Consider the following 14,221-nt stretch of genomic DNA (forward strand, 5'->3'; position numbering starts at 1 on the left):
AGCACATATAAAATATATCAGATAACAAGGAGAAATATTGTAACAATATGAGATAACCAAGGCAAAAGAGATGAGAGTTAACATAGTACATTCAGGACAACAGTCACTCATTATATGGCTTTTGTTTCCTTATTCTAGAGGTCCTTACATTTAGTGTCATACTATTTGTCCTTATGTCTGTAGACTTTGTTCTATTGTAGATCTCTGCTAGGAAAGCCCAAGGTTTCTACTAAATATGACAAATAAGGGAGACTATTGTACTGATGTTCCTTAGAGTCTGGCTTACTTCATTTTATATGGTTTTTTTCTAAGTCTTTCCATATCCTTACAAATGGGGTGATATTGTTCTTTCTGACAGCAGCATAGAATTCTACTGTGTATAAATACCACACCTTGTTGATCCACTCATAAACTGAGGGGCATCTACGTTGATTCCATATCTTTGCTATGGTAAATAGTGCTGCAATGAACATTGTTGTGCTAGTGGTTTTAGTATGTCCTTGTTTCTGGATGACTGGGTAAATTCCAAGTAGTGGAACTGCTGGGTCATAGGGGAGCTCTATGTTTAGTCTTGAGGAACTGCCATATTGCTTTCCCTAATGGTTGAATGAGTTTGCACTCCCACCAACAGTGTAGTATTGATCCCTCCTGGCCACATCCCACCAGCATCTGTTGTTATTAGATTTCTCCAGCAATGACGTTAAAAGAAACCCTCTCTCTCTGCCTCTCTCTCGCTCTCCTTGTCCTTCTTTCTCTGTCTGTCTCTGTCTGTCTCTGTCTGTCTGTCTGTCTGTCTCTCTCTCTCTCTCTCTCTCTCTCTCTCTCTCTCTCTCTCTCTCTCTCAACTTACAGCAATCTCACTACTCTAAGCTTGAGAAAGTATTACCTTTTTTTTCTTTTTTTTTTTTTGCCAGTCCTGGGCTTGAGCTCAGGGCCTGAGCACTGTCCTTGGACTTTCTCAAGGCTAGAGCTCTACCACTTGAGCCTCAGCACCACTTCTGGCTTTTTTCTATGTATGTGGTACCGAGGAATCGAACCCGGGTCTTCATACATGCTAGGCAAGCACTTTAACCACTAGGCCAAACTCCCGGTCCCAAGAGAAAGTATTACCTTTTAATCGTTGCTTCAGGCTCTGTCTTCATTCTAGAGGATCTGGATGAAGAGAAATTGTGATATATGTCTTTATGCACAGTGGGTTTTGATTTTTTTTAAACAGGCAAATGCATGCACATTAATTTTTTGTCAGTCTTTGTGCTTGAACTCAGGGCCTCGGCACTGTCCTTGGGCTTTCTCAAGGCTAGCACTCTACCACTTGAGCCACAACACCACTTCTGGATTTTTCTGTGTATGTGGTACCCAGGAATCAAAGCCAGGGCTTCGTACATGCTAGGCAAACACTCTACCACTAGGCCACACTCCTGGTCCGACACATTAATTTTTTGAATGAATCTTCTCAAATGTTTTAAAATCTGGACTATTTTAGAAAATTAAGATCAAAATATCTTGAAAATATATCAAAGTATTGTAAAATCTGGACTACTTTAGAAAGCTAAGGTCCATATAAAAAAACAAAGAGAGTGGAGCAGGTTGGCACAAGAGTTAAATTATGTGACAGTGGCTATAAGAGCAAGAGAGGTTTAGAGTAGTGGGAGCTCTGAAAGAATTGGAATTGTCTTCAGCTTGTAAAAATTGATACATTTTCAATTTAAAATATTGATGGAGTCAAATGATTTCCCCAGAGATCCACTACTGCTCAATGAATGCTTCTGTTTAGCTATTGAAACCAGTATATCTGGAACAATGAAATTATTAAGAGAATGTCTAAACACTGTACAGATGACTAAGATGCTTCTCATAGACTGTGTGAATCTGATACACTGTTTTGTTTTCTAGGAAGAACATAAGGAGAGCTAAACAGCTCAAAGTCCTAAATGCTAGAGTCCTTCACTGGACCTCTTGTTCTTATCCTCTGTTCTAACCAGTTAGTCCTTTCTATTATTCTTGATAGTGTGTGTGTGTGTGTGTGTGTGTGTGTGTGTGTGTGTGTGTGTGTGTGTGTGTGTGTAAGAGAGAGAGACAGAGACAGATATACAGAGGTGTGTGGCTCTGGGCGTGTGTTTGTGTGTCTGTATGTCTGTGTGTATTTTTGCTCAAAATTAGCTTTCTATCACTTGAACTACAACTCCATTTCTGGCTTTTGGGTGGTTAATTGAAGGTAAAAGTCTCATAGACTTTTCTGCTGGCTTTGAACCCTGATTCTCACATCTCAGCCTCCTGAGTAACAAGGACTGCAGTCGTTAGCCAGCAGTGCTCAGGTCGTTGATACTTTTAATATGAATGAAATAATTTTCTTCTGCCTCTGAACTTAGTACTAGAAATATTGCTTTACAAATCATTTCTGCCTAGGTTCAAAATCATATATATTGGAAGTCTCTGCTACGAGTTTGTGACTAGTGGTCTAAGTATTACATGGATTTCCAGAAGGAGATATGAAGATATAAAAATGAGTCTCCATTCAGCCCATTGAGCAGATTCAGTAGAAATGTACCAGAGTTAGGAGCTTAAACCTCATCTCACCTGTGTGTTATTTATGAAGACCTGTACTAACAATGACCACCTGAGTACACTTTCACAAGTTATTTTCTTCCCAACTTTAAAATGAGATCGTGATCTCTTCTAACAAAGAAAATGTCCAGAATTTTGAGATATTTTGGAAGATTCATTCAGAAAATAAATGAGCATGCATTTGCCTGTTTTTAAAATAAAAATCTGTGTGTTAAGCAATATACTAGAAATTGTCTTCATCTAGATCTTCTAGAATGCAAAGAAGGTAAAGCATAAAAAAGGCAATACTTTTTCAAGCCCAGAGTGGTGAGATGAAAAAGAAACAAGTGAGATGTAATGCAATTAAATGGGATGGACTAGCTGTATTTCAGGAACTGCTATTTGTCATTCAGTGACAAAGAAAAACAATTTCTCAGTGGCTTATTTACTCATCATGTGAAATTCTATTGGAACTGCAAAAAGGAACTGCTTCTCAAAAGAGCCTTATGGTTATGAGTCCAGCTTCTATTCACTTCTCCTTTTCCTATTGTCAACATTTATCTCAAGGGGACTTAAGTTCCTATTGTGACAATGTAGTATCATTATGTCCACTGACAGTTATTCTGAATGGGAAATAGCTCATCTTTGCACATAAAGTTCTGTCTTTATGTGGAAATCCAATGGGGCAAAGTAAACCATGATCCTCTGAATCTCAGACTTACAGCCATAGTAATTTTTAAGAGCTTAGAAAGAAACACAATAGAAAATAGAGGATATTGTTTTTAAATTTTTTAATTAATTTATTTATTTTTGCCAGTTGTGGGGCTTGAACTCCAGGCTTAGCCACTGTCCTTGGGCTTCCTCAAGGTTATACTCTACCACCTGAGCCACAACACCACTTCCAGATTTTTCTATGCTTGTGGCATCAAGGAATTGAACCCCTGGCTTCATGAATGCCAGGCAAACACTCTACCACTAGGCTATGCTCCTGGCCACAGAAGAGATCTTATAAAACAGGAAATTTGCCAGTGCAGTGGCTCACACCTGTAATCCTAGCTACTCAGGAGGCTGAGATCTGAGGACCAAGGTTCAAAGCCAGCTCAGGCACAAAAGTCCGTGGGACTCTAATCTCCAATTAACCACCAGAAAACCAGAAGTGGTGCTGTGGCTCAACATGGTGGAGCACTAGCTTTGAGCTGAAGAGCTCAGGGACTCCCAAGCCCAGAGTTCAAGCCCCACAACCGACAAAAGAAAAAATAAATTCAATAAAGATAAAGAAAGCAAGGGGATGCTGTGCAAAGGCGCTCTTGATCATAGAGAAAAGTAGACACAGTTCGGGATCTGGAACTCTACAAAAGACAATGGCTTGAAAGGAATGACTTATTTATAAAAATCAGTCCTCACAATATTCACAAAAGAATATGAAGAAGCGAGTCAGTTACCAGTGGCTCACACCCATGATCCTGATTACCTAGAAGGCTGAGAATGGGAGAATCACAGTGGTATGCTCCTGTCAGTCTAAACTACTAGAAAGGCTGAGATTGGGAGAATCATGGGAGCCAGGACAGCCTAGGAAAAAAGTCCACAAGACACGAAAGACAATCTGAATGCAGTAGTAAATGCACTAGTAAACCTGGATATAACAGGAAGACTAAAAGTGGGTGGATCCTAGTTCAGGCATACACCTAGATGGGAAGCAAAACCCCATCTCAAAAAATAATCAATCAGGGCCAGGATTGTGCTTGCCTAGCACACACAAAGCTAACCTTGAGAAAGCTCAAGGATAGTGCCCAGGCCCTGAGTTCAAGCTCCAGGACTGGCAAAAAAAAAAAAAAAAAGAGAATCAATCAGTGGGATGGGAATGCAGCTTAGTGGTGGAAGTGCTTGCCTAGCATGCATGAAGCCTTGGGTTCAACTTCTCAATACCACATAAACAGAAAAGGCCACAAGTAGCACTGTGGCTCAAGTGGTAGAGCACTAAGCTTGAACACAGAGAGGCTCGGGGCCAGATCCCAGGCAGAGTTCAAGCCCCAGGAATGGCAATAACAATAATAATATAATCAATCAATCAGTGAAACATAGGGCCCTGGGCTCAGGGTCATTATGGCAGCAGTCCAGCAAGCAAAGAAGCAAAGCAGAGACCTGGAGGCAGAGTTCACACCCTTAGTGCTGACAAAAAAAAAAAAAAAAAAAAAAAGGGTGAAGAAATTGGCAAGCTTGTGGCAGAATCTATGCAGTCACAAATTGCTCTCTGATAAAGTTGATTAAGCCAAAGAAAAAAATGTAGAGCTCCAAGCTAAAGAATCAAACAAAAAGGATGCTGTTAAGGAGGATGTAGCCGTGAAGGTTCTGTAGAGAAGCAGAACTAAGAGAAGGTGTGCACATGGCGATTCTTTGAGAGATAAATCTAGGTAGATATAAAGACATTTATAAGGGGTTATCATGCTATTATGAGGTCTGAAAAGTCCTGTCACCAGCTGTTGGTAGATGACTCACAGAGCAATTCCACTCCAAGCTCACATGAAAAACAGGAGAGCCAAAAGTGTAAGGTCTAGTCAGAGTGCAGGAGAAAGCTGATGTCCTATCTTGACAGCTGTCAGGAAAAGCAAATTCTCCCATTCCTCACCTTTTCTTCTATCCAAGCCTCTAAGAATTGAGTAGCAAGGAGTAAGTGAGCCATTGTGCATGGCTGAAAGGCTCTTTTAAACAGCAAGAGAGGAGAAGACAGATTCACTCTTCAGCTAGTGGCTCAGCCATAAACAATGTGAGGCAGTAGAGAGGAAGCAAGCTCTAGGCAGAAAGAGAAAGCTCAACTGGACTCACTATTCTCTTCCTGAGCAGCCAGTAGCACTGCCACATCCCTTTCCAGACCCCTAGCATGACTGGAATCAGAGACAATGTTAAGAATGAAGGACTCATTGACTTGTGCAGAAAACTGAGCTCTTTGCTAACAAGTTATTTAATCTGTGTGCTTTGAGTTCCCTGTGTTTACACAATATATTGGGGAGAGGATTAAAAGCCATAAAACATAAAGCACCCAGCACTAAACTCTAATGCTAGTTTTCTTCTACCTTTCCATGTATTCCCTGAAGGAGAGTTGGGCCTACAGGTGGAAACTGAATGACTAGGAAAGTGAAGAGAAGCAGGGTATGAGATGGGAAAGCAGATGGGAATAAAACAATGCTCAGAGGTAGATTCCTGAACCAACAATGTGTATTACTAACCAATCAGATTAAGATCAAGAGATTAAGCTCTCTTTTGCCTCTAGGGGGCAAAGGAGAAGCTTGGCTCCTGTCTTGATTCCAATGTCCCTGGAGAGAAGGATTATTTTTATTCAGACTTCCCCTTGAGACAGGCCTTTGGCAATTGCATCTAAGTTTAACATCTCCTGAATCTAGATCTTGAAACAGGGTCTTGCTATTTAGATTTCACTGTGCAATGCAGCTGATCTCCAATTCATTATCATTCTGCCTCTACTTCCCCAGTGCTGGGATTACAGAGATGTGCCATTCTGCCTAGCTGCTCTTTAAAACTTTTAATATACTTTTCTAGTGAAAAAGATGAAATTTAAGTTAAAAGTTTACACAATGATCACGTAGCCCAATTACATAAATATGTAACTGAGTAAACTTATATTGACCAAACAACAAACATTAGCTTGTTGGATGATAAAACTAAGAGCCCATTTACATGAATAAATGGGATATAAATTAAAAGAATGAAGAATAAAGACTAAAAATGAAAACAAAAGAATATAAAACTTAGCTGGAATAAAGATTAAATATTTTATATAAATCTACATTTGCACATTAAATACACACATGCACACAGAAGTTAATAATGGTGGGAAAAAATTATTGTGTGCTGTTAGTGAATCCCACCCTCGTGCTTTGTGTATTTCACAATAGATACAGAAAGTTCTAAACCCTTTACATGGATGACTTCATTAATCCTTTCAGCAAGCCTATGAGATTTATTACCTTTGCTTTTCTGCAAGGTGAACAATGGCTTGGGGGAAAGGAATTCTGCCCACAGCCACACAGCTGGAGGTAGCTAGAGCCAAGATACCCGAATCTCTGAACTTTGAAATAGGAAGCTTATGCATACTACCCTTTCTTATTGAAGAGAGGAAATGAACAGAACAAATTACATGCTATTTCATCTGATCTCTAGATGGGTCCTCACTTAGGATATGGGGGCTGCAAGTAATGAAAAAAAAAATTCAAGTAGGTTTCAAAAAGGGAGGGATTTAATTGGCATGTTCAAGTCCAGACATAAAATGGCATTGAAGGTTGACTAGATGAATCTAGTGGCCTAGTCTCTATTTCTCTGCAAGTCTCTCTTGCCACAGGTTTCACCCCGCCTGGGGATCACATGCCCACAGCTGTTTCAGGGCTCATGTGCATTGACATGCAAACCAAGACAAGGGGTTGTTTCCAGGACTTGTGTCCAGGAGCATGAAGAAAAATTTCCCTAAAAGGCACAATCCATCTCCTAGTCAACTACTCATTAACTACTCACTAATGAGATGAGGTCATAAGATTGTCCTCAGAACAATGGGACCAGCCCTGGAGCCAGGACTGGGATGAGCTTTGCTGGAGACACAGGGCTTACTGAAGAAGGACTGGGTAGGTAAATGAAAGAAGTCAAATTTTCAGAGGAGTGAACTTTCATTCTTTTATAGATGACCTGGATCCTTAAACCAGTTCTTGTGAAAAGATCTGTGCATTTTAACTTGACTCCATATGAACACCACCACCTGAACCCAAAGTATCTGGTAGTTTGTGATGCCTAGAGTTTGCTGAGAAAGGTTGGCTATAGAAGGCAAAGTATTCTATGCCAGGCTATTCCAGTCCTATTTCAGGATTAGGGTACCACTCCAGATGTCAACATTAGGAGGAATATTAATCAGAGGTTATTGAATATGTAAAAATAAAATGAAATCATTGGGGTAGAGACTCAGTAGGTTCCAGTGGGATTCTTCTCCAATGAACTTGACCAAGTTGTATATGAGCCAAGTTTGTTTCTTCAACTACAAAAATGGAGCTGTTGATAGCATTAACTTTGCATAACTCTTAGGAAAACTAAGTAGGACCAAGTTTCACAAGTTTGCTGGAGTCCTCATTTACTCAGTCCTCATATTTTTCAAACTCTAGCTTCTAATGCCTTCTCTGGATTCAGTGATTTCCTAGCTGCCCTGCCTCCCACGCATTCTCTCATCACCGCCCAGTCTCCTTGCCTGATTTCCACAAATCATTTCCCTAACCCTAGTCCCACAAATTCCCACTGGCACCAAGCCCTTTGTGGGTCTTACTAAAGGTTTGGAGGAAATGACAGAATTTACTTCTATGAAATTTAATACCTTAAAACTGAAATTTCCAGGGTCAGGAGTTTGGCCTAGTGGTAGAGTGCTTGCCTAGCATGCATGAAGACTCAGGTTCGATTCCTCATTACCACATACATACAGAGAAAAGCCAGAAATGGTGCTGTGGCTCAAGTGGCAGAGCACTAGTCTTGAAAAAGCCCAAGGACAGTGCTCAGGCCCTGAGTTTAAGCCCCAGGATTGGCAAAAAAAAAAAGGAAATTTCCATTCTTTTTATCCATTATTATGAAGTAAATATCCTGTGGTCAATTCAAGGCAGTACAATTTTCTATCACTATTTCCATTCCCCTAGAGAGGATTAACAATGTCATTGATAACAGTTATATTCTTTTCTAGAAATAGTACATACATAGAAAATTTGAACTTACATAAAAGGAGAAAACTCACTTAATCCTTTCTGTTCTATGAACTTGAGACTTCAAGCTTGAGGTTCTGATCATTATATTCCTCAGAGGGAGAAGTAAAGGCACACACATATACATGTATACACACATAAATGTACATGTATACATATGCATATGTACATGCATGTAAATGTACATATAGACACACATATAGATACATGCATACATATATATATGCACAGAAGTACATACATATACTACATTCCAGCTCTAGACTGAACTGTTCAGCTCTTTACCTCCTCAACTATCAAATTCAGTTTCAAACTAAAGACCTCAACCTGAAACTTCCTAAATAAGTATCAGAAACACAACAAATTCAAGAAAGGTTGGATAAATGGTATCACATTAAACTGCAGAGCTTCTGTGTGGCAAAGGACATAGCTAGTAAGACAAATAGAAAACCCACAGATTGGGAGATCTTCATTAGATATATAAAAGGGACTCTTATCTAAAATATATTTAGAGCTCAAAGATTAACCGCCCCCCCAAATAAAAAATCATCAAAGAAACTTCCTTGAAGAGGAAATTATTTCGAAGGGCCAATTGACACATGAAGAAATGTTCAACATCTCTGGCCATAAAAGAAGAGTAAAATCAAATTCAAAAGAAATGTAAATCAAAGCTACATTGAGATTCCACCACACCCCAGTTAGAATGGTCCTTATCAAGACAATAAATAACAGATGCTGGTGGGGATGCAGCCAAAAAGAAAATGTTACTAAACTGTTGGCGGGAATGTCAGCCACTCTGGAAAGCAGTATGTAGGTTCCTCAAAAGACTAAACATTTAGCTCTCTTATGATACAGCAATCCCTCTCCTGGGAATTTACTCAAATGATCACAAACAAGGCCATACTTTTAAAGCTACCAGCACAACTATGTTCATTGCAGCATTATATTTTTTGATGGAAAAAACAAGGTTTATTTCAAAATTATTTTAATGGAGGAATAGAAAATATTTTGGATGGGAGATGAAATCAGAAAAAAACTCTTAAGTATTTAGATAAATGTTTACTTCATAAGCTTCTTGAACCCTCACTCACTCACTCACTAATCCCCATGAAAATCTCTCCAAAATGTACTCAGCCACCCACAATGATGTTATTAATGAGGATATGGATCAAATTTTACAAAGAAGCCAGTGAAGCTACTATTGCAAATCCTACTGCTGTTGCCATGGCAATCTTCTGGAATTCCTTGCTGTCAGGTTTGGTGCATCTCTTAACCAGCTGAATTGAATCCTTTACAAATTGCCAACTTGGCTCAACAAACTGCATTACCTGACCCATGATTACCTACGGGTGGGGACACTCCTCACACCACTGCAGAATTACTTACCATAGCTAAGATATAGAACCAACCCAGATACCCCTCTATAGATGATGGATCAAGAAAATGTGGTATATATATACAATGGAATTTATGCTTCCATCAGAAAGAACATGGCCCCAGAGGGAAATGGAAAGACTTAGGCTCTATGGTTTCCCTCATTTGTAATAATTAGTGTTATGTCTAGGATAGTCCTAGCAGAGGATATAATAGCTTAATAGCTATACACATATGACCCTATAAAATGATGATAATCAAAATGAACTCTGAGATATGGAAACAAGAGGGTTTTTTTTTTAATGTACTGTGTGAAGTTAATTTTTTAAATTTGGTTTATCCCATTGTCACTGTTTTTGATTTTGGCACCCTGTGTCTCGTATGTACTTTTATCTGATTTGGGGAAGAGAAGGGGAATCACAAAATGGTGACACAAGGGGTGAACCAATGAAATAGTGATATTTACAAGACACTACATTGAAAATGAACTTTACAACTTGTGGAGGGAAAGGGAGTTGGGGGGCAGGATCAGGGGAGGAGGGGGACAGGGACCATGAGAGAAAACAAGGGAGGAGGTAACACTGCTCAAAAAGAAATTATCTTATTTATGTAACTGGGCTGGGAGTTTGGTCTAGTGGTAGAGTGCTTGCCTAGCATGCATAAAGACCCGGGTTTGATTCCTTGGTACCACATACATAGAAAAAGCCAGAAGTGGTGCTGAAGCCCGGTAGAGCTCTAGTCTTGAGAAAGTCCAAGGACAGTGCTCAGGCCCTGAGCTAAAGCTCAGAACTGGCAAAAAAAAAAAAAAAAAGAAAAGAAAGTTATTTATGTAACTGTAACCCCTCTGTACATCACCTTTACAATTTTTAAACATATCAGCTACATACAGAGCAGAAAAATAAAAGATAGCTTTTCCTATTTTATCAACAAATGAGATTTTTAAAAACTGAATTTTTAAAAACTATTCTCTAATAGCAGTATTTTTCTTCTTCCTTTTTTTGGGGGGGAAAGGGGGTGCCAGTACTAGGGCTGAACTTATGGCCTTGGTACATACCACTCGCTAGCTTTTTCCCTCAAACCTGGCACTCTACCACTTGAGCTACAACTCAACTTTCCAATTTTTGTTTGTTAATTAAAAAGAATCTCAGAGACTTTCCTACCAGGACTGGCTTTAAATCATAAGCCTCAGAACTCAGCCTCCTGAGTCGCTAGGAAAACAGTAGCTTTCTGATGTCTTATGATGGTTATCATTCACTCTTTGAACTTCTGTCAACATGAATCCCAACAATGTCCAGTACTGCAGGGCTTACCCCCTTAACACTGTTAACTTACTCTTCATTGAAAGGGAGAAGCAAATGCATTTGATATGAAATGTAGTTGTTACATTAGAGTATCAGATTTACTCATAATTATTGTTGATGAAAAAAATGTAGAGTAAAACAAAATAATCAGTTTAAAGAAAATGTCACATATGCAATTTCACAAGAAAATGAACTGTACAATTCAGGTGTGTTTTATTTTTACATTGTTTAGCTTTATATACATATACATATCATAAATATACATACACTTGTAATACAAAAATCTATATAAAACCCAAACACTTAACACCTAGAAAAGAGAGAGGGAGATGCTGCATTTAGTTAAGATACTTTTCTGTTTAAATACTTATTAAATTTAGTTAAAATCAAAAGCCATTCATTTTCAGAGCACTTTGTGTTCACATAAATTCATCATTCAAGTAGACTTTTACTGCGATAATACACCATCTAACAAGCTGCAAAGCCCAATAAGCCATGACAGTGAACATAGCAGAGGTCTCCTTGATTCTGCTCTCCAGAGACTAGAATGAGCCTCCATCACACACCATGACAGGATTTCTACATTACACTATTAAATGTCATGTTATAGAGCTGACAGTGCATTCTAGACTGTCCCACAGGCTCTTGTTAAAACATAATAAATACCAAGCCAGGCATTGGTAGCTCACGCCTGTAATCCTAGCTACTTCGTAGGCTGAGATCTAAGTATCTCAGTTAGAAGCCAGGCTAGACAGGAAAATCCATGAGAGCCTCATCTCCAATTAACCACACACACACACACACAAAATCAGAAGTGGAAGCACCAGCTTTGAGCATAAGGAGCAGCACCCAGGCCCTGAGTTCAAGCCCCAGTACTGGCACACACACACAAAAAGAAAAACATAATAGCAATTGGAAATTATATTATTCTTAATTTCTTTTCTACTTAATTTTGAAGAATACAGTACACCTTTTCATTGTGCTTGGCAACCAGACATCATATTTAAAAATGGACAAATATATGTACATACTCCTAAAGAGGTTAACATTGCTTAACTAGTTACAATTGTAGTTCAACAGTTATCAGTTACAGTCAAGATAAACAACTTAAAATAATGTTCTTTACCATGTTATTATCATGTCTCTAAAAATCAAATTGTTGAGGCACAAAAGCATTGCATGATATGCTTAATGTTACAAAAGGACTGAAGTACAAATAAAAGCATTTCTTATCAAACATAATCAAGCAACTATGTAAAATCTTAATACACACCCTTTCTCCAATTATTTCAGTTTAACAAACACAAAAATTAGATGCACTATCCAGGAATATTGCTTAGCCTAAACTTTATTATTAAAAATGTTGAACTTCAAGAATCTATATGCTTACCATTCGTCACTAAGAATTTACAAATAAAATGATCATTTTCTGAATTATTAGGCATGTAATGAGTTGCTAATTAAATTGGACATAATTGATTACAAAACACAATTGATACTATAAATTTAAATAAACAAGATCTAAGAAAGATGCTTATTAATATGATCTTTTAAAAATACCAAGTATAGGACTTATATAAAATGTAGAAGATAGTACTGTAGCTACAAACATATTCACATAGACCTCATCTTCTAGTTGGCCTTCTGCTTCTTATGAAAACGTTCTAACAATGCACTCATAATATTTCCTGGTATTCTCTGGTGCTCATCAATCAAAGCTTGAACAGCATTCTTAGTCTACAAAGAAAACAGAAGAAAAGCCATTATCTTTTTGGGGCTCGGTATAGATCAGCCATCTTGTAAAGGTTCCAGAGTTCTACTACTTTGAAGAATTTCAGGATGAATTTGTTTCCCCTTCAGTATGCCAAAGCGTATTTTATTACAGTTATATTTTATTTTATTTTATTATAGTTGTCCATTTGGCTATGTCTACATTGAGAGCTCTTTTAGACACATCTTAGTATTTTACCACTAGGAAGCACAACACTGCCTTGCAGATCACGAACACTAAAATGAACTAGAGGGGGGAAAAACTCAGAAAGTAGAAAATGTCCTAGTAGCTGAGTGGAGAAATCCTGTCCTTCCTGGTTGTTCATGTACTGTAGAGCACACATTTCTTCATCACCAGCCTTCACTCTTGCAGTCACATCAAGTGAGGCAAGGAAGAGGTGAGGAGACAGGAATGAGCTGGCACTCTTCAGTCATCACCTCAATGTCTACACTGCTCAACAAGAAAGATAGGAACCCATAGCAGTGGAAAAGTCATTTAGGTCACATCAGGAAATCTCCCCTCTCCCCCCAACACCCCCTTCATCTCTTTGAGATCGGGTGTTACTAGGTATTGAAGGTACTAGCCTTCAAAAGGGTTAGGATTATAGGCATGAGCCATCTCTCTTGACTAAGAATTTTGCTAAAGCTCTTTGTTTTGTTTCCCAATATATTAATGTCGAAATTCAACTTTTTTTTTTTTTTTTTGGCCAGGCCTGGGGCTTGAACTCAAGGCCTGAGCACTGTCCTTAGTTTTCAGCTCTACCACTTGAGCCACAGCACTACTTCCAGCCTTTCCTATGTACGTGGTACCAAGGAATCAAATCCAGGTCTTCATGCAAGCTAGGCAAGCGCTCTACCACTAGACCAAACTCCAGACTCCTGAAATTAAACAATTTTTTTACTTTCAAATTAGTTTCAAATTAGCTTTTGAAATTGTTTATATATATATGCATAATCAATGTACATATACACTTTATTTTTTAAAATTTAACCTTTCAGTAAATAAAGGCTAGCCCAAACATGTATTTTTTAAATATGCCCCTCTAAACCAGCTTTCACATCTGTAAAATAAGAAGTACTTCATACCTCATTGAAAGGATTAAATGGCATCTTCAGGTGCTTAGCATAATGACTGACACACAGGTTGCATTCTGTGAAGTTATTTCTAAAATTTTATTCATTTATTCAGGAAATGTTAGATGCTATAAAAGCTATCATGTGAGTAAAACAAATTTGTCATCTCAAGGCACTCACAGAAAGAATTAAGTACAAAATAATGACATTCTGAGATCATTTGTGATACATGCCCTCCCAAAGGCGTTCAGGCTTGAGAGCACACTGAGTGGGTGGCAATATGGAAGGACATACAATTGTACTGTTTGGTCCAGGTCTTGAAGGACAGTGAGATTTTAAGAACAAAAGCCACAAAGAAACAAATCTGTAAGGAAGGACAAATCTGTCTTTTTGGCTAGACTTTTCAGGTCTGTGTTCAAA

General features: G+C 38.4%; 1 protein-coding gene and 1 pseudogene across 1 annotated transcript in view; both read right to left on the reverse strand.

Annotated features, from left to right (window-relative positions):
* Nucleotides 1-9,412: 9,412 nt before the first annotated feature.
* Nucleotides 9,413-9,630, reverse strand: LOC150058745 (protein transport protein Sec61 subunit gamma pseudogene; annotated as a pseudogene).
* A 1,564-nt stretch (nucleotides 9,631-11,194) lies between these two features.
* Nucleotides 11,195-14,221, reverse strand: part of Tmem68 (transmembrane protein 68) — a 35,099-nt gene continuing 32,072 nt past the window's right edge. The window contains exon 7 of the mRNA XM_090338827.1: nucleotides 11,195-12,694. Coding sequence (XP_090194953.1) covers nucleotides 12,590-12,694 — 105 coding nt within the window. The 3' untranslated portion in view covers nucleotides 11,195-12,589. The remainder of the gene's footprint in view (nucleotides 12,695-14,221) is intronic.

This window comes from Megascapheus bottae, chromosome 9 (assembly GCF_031878675.1).
Source record: "Megascapheus bottae isolate mThoBot1 chromosome 9, mThoBot2.hap1, whole genome shotgun sequence".
NCBI classification, from domain to species: domain Eukaryota; kingdom Metazoa; phylum Chordata; class Mammalia; order Rodentia; family Geomyidae; genus Megascapheus; species Megascapheus bottae.